The sequence below is a fragment of the Amphiura filiformis genome, chromosome 19 (genome assembly GCF_039555335.1).
Source record: "Amphiura filiformis chromosome 19, Afil_fr2py, whole genome shotgun sequence".
Classification (NCBI taxonomy): Eukaryota; Metazoa; Echinodermata; class Ophiuroidea; order Amphilepidida; family Amphiuridae; genus Amphiura; species Amphiura filiformis.
Genome location: NC_092646.1, coordinates 1,463,462 through 1,478,176, shown reverse-complemented (window position 1 = coordinate 1,478,176; position 14,715 = coordinate 1,463,462). Strand labels below are relative to the sequence as shown.

At 39.7% G+C, this 14,715-nt stretch overlaps 1 protein-coding gene across 2 annotated transcripts; it reads right to left on the bottom strand.

Moving 5' to 3' along the window:
• Nucleotides 1-1,640: 1,640 nt before the first annotated feature.
• Nucleotides 1,641-10,436, bottom strand: LOC140140790 (trafficking protein particle complex subunit 3-like). Of its 2 annotated transcripts, XR_011857290.1 has the most exons (6): nt 10,134-10,436; nt 6,117-6,214; nt 5,465-5,564; nt 4,581-4,763; nt 3,303-3,555; nt 1,641-2,935 (listed from the first exon to the last, which is right to left on the bottom strand). XR_011857290.1 is itself a non-coding variant. In XM_072162544.1 (5 exons), exons 1-5 carry the CDS (start codon nt 10,173-10,175, stop codon nt 3,436-3,438), a joined length of 543 nt encoding a protein of 180 aa, XP_072018645.1. In that variant the 5' UTR covers nt 10,176-10,436; the 3' UTR covers nt 1,641-3,435. The 2 variants fall into 2 exon arrangements, 1 of the variants encoding a protein (XP_072018645.1); XM_072162544.1 differs by having other exon boundaries at nt 1,641-3,555.
• Nucleotides 10,437-14,715: the final 4,279 nt, after the last annotated feature.

Here is a 14,715-nt window from a genome sequence, read left to right as displayed (position 1 = left end):
AAAGGGTTCTTTATCCAAGAAAACGATTTTTAGTACCAAAAAGGTTAACACTACTTTTCAATTTTCTTAATTTTGTGAAGAGTCCCTGAACTAATTAATTAGAAAGTCCCTAGGCCTATTTAAATCTTTGCCTAATCACTGCTTAGGGTTCTGTATACGGAACAAAAAAAGGTTCTAAGTTGCACCTTTTTTTCCAAGAGTGAAACGTTACTGAAAACGTGAGTAAATATATCATCTTTCACTTCTGGATTTGATATAAATGAGCTTTCAAAACTACTATTCAAATATGCGATATTTTACCACACTTTTGTTAAATATGAAAATAAATTACAGTGGAGTCCAAACCTGTTTAAAATATTTTCATAAAAGCAAAAATACAAATCATGATCTTCACCCCCCCACCACCACCCCACCCTTGTGCAATTGAGCATGTAATTTGGAAAATAGAAAATGATGGCAAATACCCCCTGTGTTGCACAAGAATTCACTGTCAGCTGTCCTCAATAAATTAAAATTAAAATCTTTGCAGAAGTATATTTTGTTCTTCTTATTCTGTAGCATGAATGGATTACCAGTTGAGACATGTAGGCCGCCCTTGCCTACTTGTGGCTCTGAAAAGAGCCGTTCACTGAAGATGGTCTTTTGTCAACAGAGAACAAGCCTATCGCCTATCTGCTAATGTAAAAGGTTTAGTTGCTTTGAAAAGAGCCGTTCACTGAAGACTGCCCTCACATGATCATCTGACGTCAGTCGATGACCACTGCCCTACTTTGTTGCAAACTCTCTGCAGTTACATCATGTTCTGTTGACAAGAGACAGTCTTCAGTGAACGGCTCTTTTCATGTCTAATTCTTAGGTACTTTGTCCTGAAGAAGTCGGAGCTACTCCTGACGTTTCCAAACCCAATAAAAACCAATTGTTATGAACTCCCGTCATAAAAGCCTATCCCACAATTTGGATTACCAGTTACCGACATGAATAAACACGTACACAACACAACTGACACTTATTCCCTACCCTCCAAATATAACATACTTCAATAGTATCAAAATGGATGGTTTTTATCTGCTATATTGCACAACAATATCAACATATGATAGTTTTACAGGGGTAGAATTTACTTGCATGGTGCAAGAATAAATATAAACAGCTTGCAAGAATCAATTTGGATTCATGCACACTTGTTTACAAGAATCTTTGTGAGAATTGATTTGCGAATTCTCGCCAAAATTCTAGTCCTGGTTTTTTGTACAAAATGGACTAGTGTTTTTTTTTTCTATCCTGTACCTTTATATATCTTTACTTTGCTACCGTTGTGTTGATTTTGTACTTGATTTTTTTTTTGTGTTGCATAAAAGCAGCTACTACTGTCCAGAAAGTTGGCATTGTTGGCATCAATGCACTTGCCCTTTGATTTCTCCCATCACAATGCATTCCCCTGCCAGGGTTCATGCATTGTTCTGATGATGAACAAAATTAAACGGAACATGCATTGATTTTTGCCATTTGCCCACCAACAAATCATATTCAGTCATTAACCTCTAAATTCTCGCTATTCACAATAAGAGCGCCGCCAGCAGTTTGCGATGTAATCGTGATGTATCATGGGAAAAGGTCGACATCAAGTCCAGCATAATCTGAATATTACCATGCTATTACATAGGAACATGTGACAATATTTTTTAGTTTGTCAATATAACGGTATTACACGCCAATCGATAGAGAAAAAATGACTTGTGCACATTTCAAATCACATTATTTAGTATTATTGCATATCGATTTGCGTGTAACACCTTTATTTTGACAAACTAACAAATATTGTCACGTGTTCCTATGTAATAGCATGGTAATATTCGTATTGCGCGGACTTGGATGTCGACCTTTTCCCATGATACATCACGATTACATCACAAACCACTGGCGGCGCCCTTATTGTGAATAGCGAGAATTGTGTGTGAAACGTACCCAAAACTTATATTGCCACCCACATGACACAGACACTGCCCTTTTAATGGAGCACATGAACAGGTCTTGTTATAAGTGATAATGTAGATTCTATGCAGATAACCATGTTGTGCTATTGGGCTATTCCAATTAAAATCCACACTACCCCTGTGGAAAATTTAGGGAATATCTGCCACGGAGGGAGTAAGAATTTCAAATGGAACAAACACATTAAACAGCTCCATTTAAATTTCATTCACCCTCTGAAAAAAAAATCAACATGAATCGTTCATAGAGGGAGGGTGAGTTAAAAGTAGAGTAGGTTAATATGCTTATTGTATTTGAAATTTACACTCTCAGGTGGAAGATGTTTCATAACTTTTCCATAGGGTTAGTGTGGATTTTAAATTGTATCACCCATTGTACAACAGGAATGAGAAGTTTAGAACTTATTTCTGAGTAGGTTGCTGCAAGTCTCTGAAGACACATGAGCTATGTTGTGCCATTGCACGACAGTAAAGTTGAGAACTTATTTCTGAATAGGTTGTTGTATGTAGTATTAACTGAGCAGGTTGTTGTAAGTGAAATTAACCACACAGGTATACAATGTAGTCCATGTGGCTTCCTTGAGGCAGTGACATCAGTACTTTGTTGCAGTTACCTCACATATGTGATGTGATCAAGCCAAATCAGTCGGAACTCGGAAATATTGATTTTGAGATATAGCCAAACAAAGGAAACTTTTCCTTTTGTTTCCTGTTGTTTTGGAAACTCTTTAATTGCTCATATCTTTAGAACTGGTTGTTCAATTTCAATGGGGTTTTCTGCAAAATCTAGCTTTGTAAATGCTTTTTACTATCCTATAGGAAACTGAAAATTTATTATTGCCGAGTTCCGACTGATTTTGCCTGATCGCATCACATATGTACAGATACATTGCCTTTTTGATCACCCATATAAACACAGCAGCTCTTTGAGTCAAAACACATGACTTAAGGGTAGACAAGGTATTGTTGGTCGAAGCAACCTAAAAATCGATTTTCATTATCTAGATCAATATATTATTGAAAAATAACACCTTGATGTTTTGCAAAAGTTCATTCTGCAAATCTTATACTTTGCAAACTTGCTTAATTTATTGTTGTTAATGAGTTATGTACGTTTTACAAAAGTGTTGTTGTTTCAGCCCTCTTTACAACGTAACTCAAGAACCGCAGCACGTATAAAAGTATACTGTGATATTTTAATTCTTCTACACACTCGCTATGAATTGAGCAATACAGTTTTTGCCAAAGCTCACTACCATTCGTAAGATGCTGTGAACTACCAAATCACAACAGTTTAAAATAATTAATAACCTTAATACTGCCCCCACTGGAGCATGCACTGACGTCAATGCCTTGAGGAAACCAAATGGACTACAAAAGGGAAAATCAATGCAGATTCCCCCTACTGGGTATAAACATGTGTCCCAAGTTGTCCATAGAGTTGTTATTCTTCTCCTGCTGGTAAAGCATCCTCTAATCTCTTGATGAATTTCACTCTAATTTCAGTCTGATTATCTCCTTTCAGTATATCCTGTACAAATCTAACATTCACATCCATTTGAACCTGCAAAATAAAAAATAAGTAAGTAGGTAGATAGGCTTTCACAGCGGGATTCCATAACAACTGATTCAAGTGTGCCGTCGGATATCATATTACCGGTGCAGCCGGTCAACAGAGCCACATCTGATGAAAGCTTGACCATTTTAAAATGTTAGTTCGTATCTTAATGCTGTATATTTAAATATTGTTGCCATGTGTTTATACTTTTATGTATGCTTTGTAAAGCGCATTGAGATTTGTTTGTAATGCGCTATATAAGATTAAATTATTATTATATTATTATTATTATTATTTTCACACAGCGACTGGCTGTGACACCAGTAATGTAGTTTTCACACACTGACCGGCTGCACCGGTAATGTGATATCCGACAGCGCATCCAACTAAAATATCAGTTGTTAAAAAATAAATAAATAAAATAAAATAAAATAGAAAGGAGTTTGATCTTGTAAATGGCACACAAAAGTGTAACTGCACATTCAACATAATAAAATTATGAAATCAATACTCAATTAAAAGTATCTTCTTCAAACAGGGGTATGAAAGGCCACAGACAAAAAAAAGAGGAAAACTTCTAAAGAACAATGCTGAAAAACAGAATAAAATTGGGATAAAAACACCAAATATGGGCTGAAAATAAAAGAAAACGCATCAATTTTGACAACAAAAATAGAGGAAATCAGATGAAAAGAGGAACTTTCACACCCCTGTTCAAAACCCTCTCAATTTGAATTAAATAAGAAATGTTCCCATCTGTAGAACTTTCTAACTTCTTTAATGAGTTCTAATTCCTCTGCTTTAAATACTTGCACATACCCAATGTTAGGAGGGGTATACAATTTTTAACATAAAATTTGAGGTGGCTAGCTCAAACTCTGAGCTCAACTTTTTACATTATTTAAGTTTATATTTGTCATTACTGAAAAAAAACCAAGCAAACAACAACAAAAACAGCAGCAACAACAACAACAACAACAACAACAACAACAACAACAACAACAACAACAACAACAACAACAACAACTCACTGTTTCTAATGAGCCCCTGATGACCCCACATAAAATATTGGAAAAGTTGAGTTGACCGTGCTCCTCTGGTAATTCTACAAAATCTGTTAATGGATTCTGTTCCATGACTAAAGAGAACTCGTCACCCGCAGCACTCCAATTTGATATGGTGGGCGTGATGCCGAGGAACATTCTAAATGCAGTCTGCAGACAAACAAAACAAGGAATTCAAATTAGGAATTAGAATTTAAACAATTACCGGTAACAGTTAATTACTATTTCTATGCCAATAGGAGGATATTAAGTATAATTTATAAGTAGGCCCTATAAATGGTAAAATTTCATGCCAGAATTCCAATAGAGTGTGGTTGACTGATGAACCAACAGCCTCATCTCTACTTAATCCCATGAAATGCAGATTTTGTATCTGAAGTGCACTTACAATGTATATTTTGTTCTCATTACCGCAAGTAAATTGCATGCCAGAGATAATCTTTATTTAGATCAGGGATGTGAGTGACCTCTATTGAAAAAAGAGGAACTTTGGGGGATTGACATAGGAATCTCAATATTCAAGCATGCCAATCCTCGAGAACTCTGTGACCGTCTGAACATGACTATAAACCTGGTTCAGTTAGGGTTAACCCTAACTGAACCAGGTCTCACAATCTCACTGTTAAAACCACTGCTTGTGCACTATTAAAACCACTGCTTGTGCATGCATAGCATGTGATGTGATGACGCAATCAGCCCAAGTCATATACCCAGGGAATCGCTGGCCAGGCAAGCATCACCACTACAGGTCGGTGATCTTCTGCATGAGGTTCGAATCCCGGGGGTAGCAAGTGACTTCTTTGTTCATCTTCTCTCCTTTTTTGTTTCTTCTTTCTTTAGGGTTAACTTACCTTTGCAATGACATCAGCTGTTTCTCTGAAATCATGGCATCTCCCTACTCCTGATCTGGCAAGAAAATCTTCTACTAATCGCACACCTATGTTGTAGCCCCTGAAATACATTTTCCAGTAAAAATGACACAAGATCAGACATTGCAGATTTTACATCAGTATGACCAAGCTTTTGAGTAAACACTTTTCATCAGGGAACACAAAATGCCAGGCCAATGAAAAATTTATAACACTGACCATCATCGTTAATACATTTAAAACTATTTCAAGGAATAAATTTCACTCATAATTTCTATTTCTTCGTTATTTTCTGCCTGTCCAAAATGTAACACTGGAAACAAAAACCAGACCTCTTCCCCTTCTCAAGTTCTGGGGTTCAATCAGTTCAAAAAGCTTTCGCTATAACCTTGATTTATTATCACCAGACCTCTTCCCCTTCTGGGGTTCAATCAGTTCAAAAAGCTATTGCTATATTAGCATTCATTTATTAGTCTGGTCTTGTTTGAGCTCATACTTGAACAAGCATTAAAATTAGAATTTGGCATCTTGTCCATAGTCCAGCAGCAAATCGAACTACCTGTCCAAAATGACGGGTAGACAGGTGGCCAGCTAACACCCTGTTTGTGGATCTGCCTATGATATGTTAACTTACATTTTGTCTAGTTGTTTGTTGACTTCTTCATCACTCTCATAGTCTTTTACAAGTTGTGCTACAAGTGCTCCATATGTGAGGGTGAAAAGCTCTTGAGACTGTATGGGGGAAAAGAAAAACATTAATTACTGGTTACTGGTATGCAGTGTCTACTCTCTCTCTCTCTCTCTCTGGAAATTGGGTGCGCCAAATGAAGCATCCAAAAAAAAAGAAAAAATTGGCTCAATTTTGAGTCATCAGTAATTCCTCAAATTGTTAAAATACAGTTTTAAAATAGAATTTTCACTGGGCCAAAATTGCGACATACAGCCCCTGAGTAAGCACTGTTGGTACGTAAAGCCACGATTTCTCCATGTTCCAAAATTTCTATTGTAGCATCATTCATAAGGCCGTATAAAATTAATGTTTTGATTCTCGCCCCTCCCTCCTCAATTTCTGGGATTTGTCAGATTTTTTTTTTTAAAGATTTTTTAATTATTTTAGACTTTGGAATGATTTATGAATTTTTCATACATATAAATAAGTTTATTAGAGAACAAGGATCACTTCCAAGTCTTTTTGTGGTACCCGGTACTCTAGGGGGTTTATCCCTCAGAATCTCACATTTGAAAAAAAAAGTGCCTCATCGTTCAGGGTTCGATTTAGAGGGGTTTCAGGGTTCGATTTAGAGGGGTTTTACATGCACAAATGCATGTAACTTTGGCTCAGCCCATTTTGAGGAAAAATCCGAGTTGTGCATGTAAATTTTATTTTCTAAATCGAACCCTGTCATCGTTTCCTCGAGCACTGTTGGAAAAGACCGAAAACTACTGACAGTGCTGATTTTACAAAAAAACAAAAAAACAAAAAAAAAACACCTCCCTCCCTCATCAATTCATGAAAATCCTCTGGACGAGAACCAAAATATTAATTTTATATGGCCTAATCATATTGACAGGCACATTACGCATGCCACAGTGACTGAGAGTGCCCCCACCCCCGGGCAAAAAAGATCATGCGAGCCAACTTGGGTGCACACAGATATTTGCATCAGATATTTGAGTCAATTTACGGTGTTCACATCTTTGAGAATTGACCAATCATCATTATCAGTCTTTGGGCGCCTGCAATCGTGTTGTCGTCCAAATGAATAAAGGACGCTACGCCGCCAACGGTGGGATGTTTCTCACTATGTTGTTCCATAAATGCTGATGCAATTTAGTACACAGAAGGTACATCCTCTGCTCTCATGATCAAGAATTAGGTATTTTTCATACCGTAGTACGTACATGTATAATTCATTCATCAATGTAATGATCATCTTGCATTGAATTGTCCCCCTGTTCAACTGATGTCAAAGACGAATCATATCAAACACTTGTGAGACCACAAATCGAGTACCGTACGCAAGTGAAGTTTGGAACCCATGTACAACCACCGAAATCAATAGACTGGAACAGGTTCAAAGAAACGCAGCCAGATTTGTTTTCTCTGATTACCGCAGAGAAACACATGTGTCACCTCTTGTAAACAAACTCAACTGGGACTCACTACATGTTAGACGACTAATCCAACAGTCTTGCATGTTCTACAGGATCCAGTATGGACTAGTGCACATAACTCCCCCATCTTGTATTCAAAGGGCAACTCACATATCTGCAAGAACTGATCACCCATTGAAATTTGTCAACTTGCTCATTCCTACTATAAATTATGCATACAATATGCATTTTACCCAAGAGCCATTGCAGTTTGGAACAGGCTACGACCAGCAGCAGTTCTACACATCGCACCATCTGTGCCCGTTTTCAAGAGTGTTGCAGCGCCAGCAATAAGGGAGATGCAGCCTCTTCATGGACTACATATCCTTTAAATGAATTCGCACCTGAAGCGCCAAGAGTGAAAATAAGCAAGCTTGAACCAGGGGTAGACTGCCTAACTGGCCTGTATCTCGTTTCGGCCAAAGTACGTCTGTAATACATACCTGTTTTTAATGACTTTGCAACAATGTTTCTATTGTCAGCAATAGGGCTAACAGCTTGCATTCACACTTTTGAGTTTATATGGTGAATTTTCGTACACATCATAAATAAGTGAAATCAGAATATCCTGAAAGGAATTTAGGTAACGAATTCAACGACACTGACCTCGCAACAGCTAATGTTTTCATGTAAACATGGCGTCATTAGACATTTTAGCCTACGTTTAGTATCCTACTATCGGATCGTTGAAACAACGAAACCTCAATCCCCGACCTCATTCACAAATTCACTCACCTTCCTACACCACCAGTTGAAATAAAACTGTTATTCCTCAAAACTACATGCACCTTCATTAATAAAAAATTGAAATCCTAGTAGAAATCTGTTATCGAAAATTGTTTGATATAAAACGTCACCAAAAGTAATTTTTCTGAAGAGTAGATACCGTGTGTCAAAATGGCGGCCGCAGTCGCATCCCCCCAGCTTTGTACGTGTACCCAGGTCACGGTATGTCTACGTGACGAACAGTCAAGGTCAGAGAACAGCGCAACCTGTCTTCTATCATGACGTAATATAATGGCTCCGCCCAATGAACGGCGCTGTCAATCATCCTTATTGCCTTTGTCGAACAGACTTTTACGCAGGTAAGAGCTCACGCTGTCCTCACTTTTAGGATCGACGAGCGTCAGGCCGACACAATCTGGTTGTGTAGGAGACTATCATCGTGATGCCCACGGAACCTGGTTGGAACCATTGGATTACGGAAGAAATATTCATACCAGGACTGAAGCGAATGTGGCCATTTCTATGTTTGTACCGGGCAAGTACCGGACATTTTTCAACACGGAGCTAGCGGAAAATACTGCAAATTCGTCCAAGGTAAGCAAAGGGTTGGGGATCGCATTTTTAACTTTGACTAAACTGTTTCGGAGTTAAGGCACGCTAAAAGTAGACCATTTCGGGGGCTGTAGTTGGTGTACATGTGACGTTTTGAAAAGAGTAAAAAACGACCACTTATTCGCTATTGCTGAAGTATACCCGCCGAATCATGTACCAATACACAAGGTATTGGTACATGAGATCAGGTATAAAACAGGGGCCACTTCGGCAGAAAAAAGTGGCCCCTGGTTCATCAAGATTGGAAGAAACCAGGGGCCACTTCCAATTACCAAGGGGCCAATAAAAATAAAGATAAGCTAATAATGCTGGATCATGGGTTAAGCCATGTTTGCTTTAAAATTCGATATTTTTGGTTCATTATGAATATGATCCAGGGTCAAGTTTTGTGATTAAATTGTCCCCTAGTCAACTACAAATGAGATGGAACCAGGGGCCATTCCTGGTCCCCGCACTCCGTGCATCCGCGGATATTCATGCTCGTCGAAAATTTCGCGAAATAAGGGGTGTTTTCAGATGAATAAACGCGATTCGCAAAACACACAAAAAAGGAATGTTTTTTCAAACCACGTGTTCGCGAAATTGAAAAAAAAGGGTATTTTCATCGAGCAGCATACGCGTTTTTGCCAGAAAAGGGCATATTAGAAACATCGTTCGTGTTTTAGAGAAAATAGGGAATTTTCGAAGGGCAAATAATTCGAAATCGCTAAAAAAGGGTGATTTTCCCCTAAAAACTTCGCTAAATGAGATGCAAAGGGGGTGTTTTAAAGTTCCCCGACAAGCATGAATACCCGCGGATGCACGGAATGCGGGGACCGGGGGGCCATTGCAGAGTTTCTGGGGGCCAAACGGCTCCCATCTCCCACTTAATTTCACCCTTGACCTTGTATAGCGCACCATCTTGTTTTTCGTTGGATTATTTGCATGCTTCTTCGCACCCTATAAGCTATGTTATTTTTTGTACGTCCACAGGCTGTAGTCGTCTGATGTACTTTTCATCCTAGTAGTATAGCTGAGATCCGCTTTTAAGGATTACGTAACCAAGAACCAAGAACCAAGAATCTTACTACAGGAATTTAACCTTCCATGGTTTTACAAAATGTTTAAGCTTACCCAGTCCCAGACAGTCAATGGTGACAATGCATGTACCGGTACTTACCACTTTCCTGGGATCGGTTGCACGACTACTTTGCCTTGACATGATAAACGTTGAAATAAATATATTTTAGCTATAGGTAATGTAGATGGTACTACCGTACTTTGTGGTGTCCGTACTAAAAAAAAGAATCAAAAATCAGCACGGTCTACTGTCTACATAAAAAATTCTCGACACGACCTCTTCAATAATTTGTAGTGTTTTTAAAGCTAATTTCCTAAAGTTTGATAAATATCATAGAAAAATGCAAATTTTGGGGGACAGTACTCAATATTCACATCTGAGACACTAAATATTGATTAATCCCATAGCATGTTAGTCAATTTATCACATCTACTAAAGATTGTGGTCTTTTTTTGTGCAATTGTAGGTAAATGTTGTCGTTTAGATATAGAAACGCCCTTGAATGCCTCGTATTCTACAAGGCTGACATTCACTGCCACCCATCCCACCGGCTCTTTCCCCTTTTGCATGCAACGCAATTCAGCCCGGGGGGGTCACTCCCATTGTGGCCTGTACACCATCCGCGATAATCAACTTTTGAAAAGCACCCTAAACAAGGATTTAACCAAGGCTAAAACGACACCCTAAACAGGGATTTCATTCCTAACATCAAATTTCATACCCTAAATTTCATTTCCGCGTATTTAGAAATGGCAATTTTGCTACCCTTTTTCCAATTTTTCATGTTTTTGACACCCTAAACGCGATACGCGCGTATCGTGCCTACCCACGAAAAACGGCCCTTTTTACGCTTTTTCATTATCGCGGATGGTGTACAGGCCACAATGGGAGTGACCCCCGGGCAATTCAGCCATGGGTGTGTGGGGGGGGAGCACTCCAACTTTGGAGGTGACGCGTGTGTAGGGCTGTTAAGACCCCCTTTTCAGCATCGCTGTCACCCAAAGACCCCATATTTTTTTACGAACACATGCTCTGTCACCCGAAGACCCCCTATTTTTCCATTCAGTTGATCTAGATCTGTCACCCAAAGACCCTTAGTTTTCAATACAAGGGAACATCACCATTTCCTGAAATGCGTGACTTCAAAGTTACTTCTGAAGGGGTTCTGAAGCTTCTAAACGACCTTAAACCAGCAAAAGCAGCCGGACCTGATGGTCTCCCCTCTCGCGTGTTAAAACTGCTTGCAAACCAGATTGCTCCAGTCCTAACAGACATTTTCAACTGCTCTCTCCAGCAAGCTGTGCTCCCTCAAGATTGGAAAGAAGCCAATGTGTCGCCAATTTTTAAGAAGGGGGAGAAGGTGGATCCAAAGAACTACCGCCCAGTTTCATTAACCAGCATATGCTGTAAAACGTTCGAACATGTGATACATAGTCAGATTATGCAACATCTGGATGATCATCAGATTTTGTCCGACTACCAACACGGATTTAGAAAGCGCAGATCTTGTGATACTCAGTTAGTTTTAACAACAAATGATTTGGCTCATGCACTGGACAGCAAAAAACAGGTCGACGTAATCATACTCGACTTCAGCAAAGCATTTGATACCGTGCCGCATGCTAGACTGATAAATAAGCTGAAATATTATGGTATCAACAACAAACTCATCTGTTGGATTCAGGCATTTCTCACAAATAGACGGCAGAAAGTTGTTTTAGAAGGGCAGTCATCTTCATATCTATCTGTGGATTCTGGCGTACCCCAGGGCACTGTCCTGGGGCCACTGCTATTTTTACTTTATGTGAACGATTTGCCGGAGAATCTTTCTTCAACACCGCGTCTATTTGCGGATGATTGTTTAATGTATAAGACTATCTCAAGTGCTAAAGACTCTGAAGACCTTCAAAAGGATCTTGACACCCTGAGTAAATGGCAAACTAAGTGGCAGATGCGTTTTAACGCGAGTAAATGCAAAGTTATGCATATGTCATCAGCTAGGTCACCTATGTACAACAAATACAAACTCAGTGGTCAGACCTTGGAAGTCGTGAATTCCCACCCATACCTTGGTATACATCTGCAAGACGACATGAAGTGGGACACCCAAGTCGCGCACTCAACTGCCAAAGCAAGCAGAATACTGGGGCTGATTAAACGCAACCTTTATAATTGCTCCGAGCAGCTCAAGTCGACTGCCTTCACCAGTCTCGTCAGACCGCATACTGAATACGGCGCCGTTTCGTGGGATCCCCACACCAAAGGTCACTGTAAACAACTGGACAGAATTCAAAGGAGTGCAGCTCGGTTTGTCAAACATAATTATGAGAAATCTGAGGGAACTGTCACCAAAATCCTTCGCGACCTTGAATGGCCACCTCTCCAGGACAGAAGGTCTGCAGCACGTCTCGCACTTATGTACAAGATTACACAAGAACTTGTCGACATACCCAGTGACCAGTTCCTAACGCCGGTGACCCGACAAGGCCTTCGCCGCAAGAACTCACAAAATTACCAAATACCTCACTGCCGCACAAACACCTATAAGAACTCATATTTCCCACGTACCATACAGGAGTGGAATAACCTAACTGACAACATCATCACTTCTCAAAGTGTTAAGAGCTTCAAGGCACATCTGCAGACTCATCAAAACCTTAACTAACCAGCATAACCCCCCCGCACATGCCTGGCTTATATGCTCAAAGTTTGAGCCCCGCCAGTAAACGAGAAGAAGAAGAAGAAGAAGAAATTTGAACAGCAACTTTCATTTATCACTGATTTTGTTACTTATTTTGGAAAAAAAAATCCATTTAAAAAAAGGTAATGTTCTCACCAATGACCCCATATTTTTTACATTTTGCTCTCACTGAATGCCAAAAATCATGCTCTCACTCACCCAATGACCCCATATTTTTTACATTTTGCTCCCACCGAATGCCCCTTAGTGCGAAAGTGCCAGGCCTACACCTATATCCATTTCAAATTGAAGTGCCCCACCCCGGCTGCTGGCCCAGGCTAGGCCCAAACATTTTTCATTTCATTTTATTTCCGGACCCCAGCTGTCATAGAATTTTCTGACCCAAGTTGTCACCTGGTTACTACCAGTTGATTTAATAAAAAAAGTCCTATGTAAATATGAAATATATAGTTCGACATGAAAGAAGTTCTATGTGCAACATCAACGATTTTATAGATGTTGAATGACCCATGCGTATAGGCCCTATATTATAGGCCTTTTTTTTTTATTGTAGGCCTATGCATGGTTCATGCAGGTTTGTGTTCTCAAAAACTCAGATCCTGGTCAGTTAGGGGCCATGATAGGCCTAATGCAAGTCGACATGAAAAAGGTTTCATGCCCCATCCCCTCCCATATTTTTCTTTCCCCACTTTTGAGGGGGGGGGCTACGTAAATTCCACTTTTGCGACAATTTTGCGCAAAATTTGTCGATCCCCCCTCCCCTGAAATGTTCGGGCCACGGCCCCTATGCCCCCTCCCTGAAAAAAAAATTCCCGGTGCCGACACTCATCGTGATATTTCATTTAAATAGTTTCAATTCAATTTTATAAAAAATTACATTGGGTCAGCAAAAGGCCTACCATTTGGTTACACGCGTCTGCCACTGTCCTTTGCGGATGATATCAACCGAGAGGGGGGGGGGGCGTCAAATCAACCAATTTTGCACATTATTATGTTTTGATGAATCCACGGTGAAAATATGGATCAAAAACATAATAATTTCAATATTGGATGCTTTCATAGGCGTAGATCCCGGGGGGGATGGGGGATTTATCCCCCCCAATATTTTGCCAGGGGGGGATGCTCCATACAATCATCCCCCCCCCCCAATGTTGACGCCTGAATATAAGTTTCTGACCAAATTAACCTCATATTTGCCCATTTTAGCCCCCAAAGTACAAATTTTCGCGCGCTTCGCGCGCATTTATTCCACTTTTGCACCATATTTCATCAGTTTAGCTTAAAAATAGCAAAATTTTTCGCGCGATTCGCGCGCATTTGTACCATTAACTTATTCTGTCGCCAAAAGGTGCTGCTTTCACTATACTTCAAGAATTTTTTCAAACCCCATCCCCCCCAATGTCAAAAAGAAATCTACGCCACACAGTGTCTTCGACCCTATATCTTCATGGCAGGAATCGCCATGGTAGGTTAAATCCACAGCCACGATTAGCCATTTGGTTCAAACCTTTAAAGCTCTTTTAAACTAATAATTAGTCGAGGGACATAACTAAGGCTACTTACAATAGCCGGGTAATCGATCTTGGTTGTGCGTGATTAAGCTTGTATACCCCATTGAGGTCAATGGTCATCGACTTTTATACTGCCTACAGTGAGTGCAGCTGTACTACACGCTGCACGCTGTATCCATAACAGGACCAACGCAATATAAAATGGTCAAATTTTGAGTTCAAAGCGCACGGCCAATTTTCAAAGCGCATTCTAGCGACTATCATATCTGTTCAACACGTATTTCCAAGTTTATGAGACCAAATCTGGTTTCTTGAGAAAAAAATCATGACGGGAGATATTCATCATTTTCTAACCCGGTATCAGAAGATTTTCGTCTGATATCAAAATCGTGCATAGCAATTCACGTGTATCGATCCCGTGTATTCATTTTAGTGTCCCTTCTGCACCAAATAATTATTAGCCAGGCGG

Excerpts from the sequence above, each read along its gene's own strand:
- LOC140140790 (XM_072162544.1), bottom strand. The coding sequence starts at position 10,175 with ATGTCAAGGCAAAGTAGTCGTGCAACCGATCCCAGGAAAGTG. Across the intron at positions 5,565-6,116 it reads AACAAACAACTAGACAAAAT|GGGCTACAACATAGGTGTGC; the intron begins GTAAGTTAACAT and ends AATGTATTTCAG. Across the intron at positions 4,764-5,464 it reads CAGCTGATGTCATTGCAAAG|ACTGCATTTAGAATGTTCCT; the intron begins GTAAGTTAACCC and ends GTTTGTCTGCAG.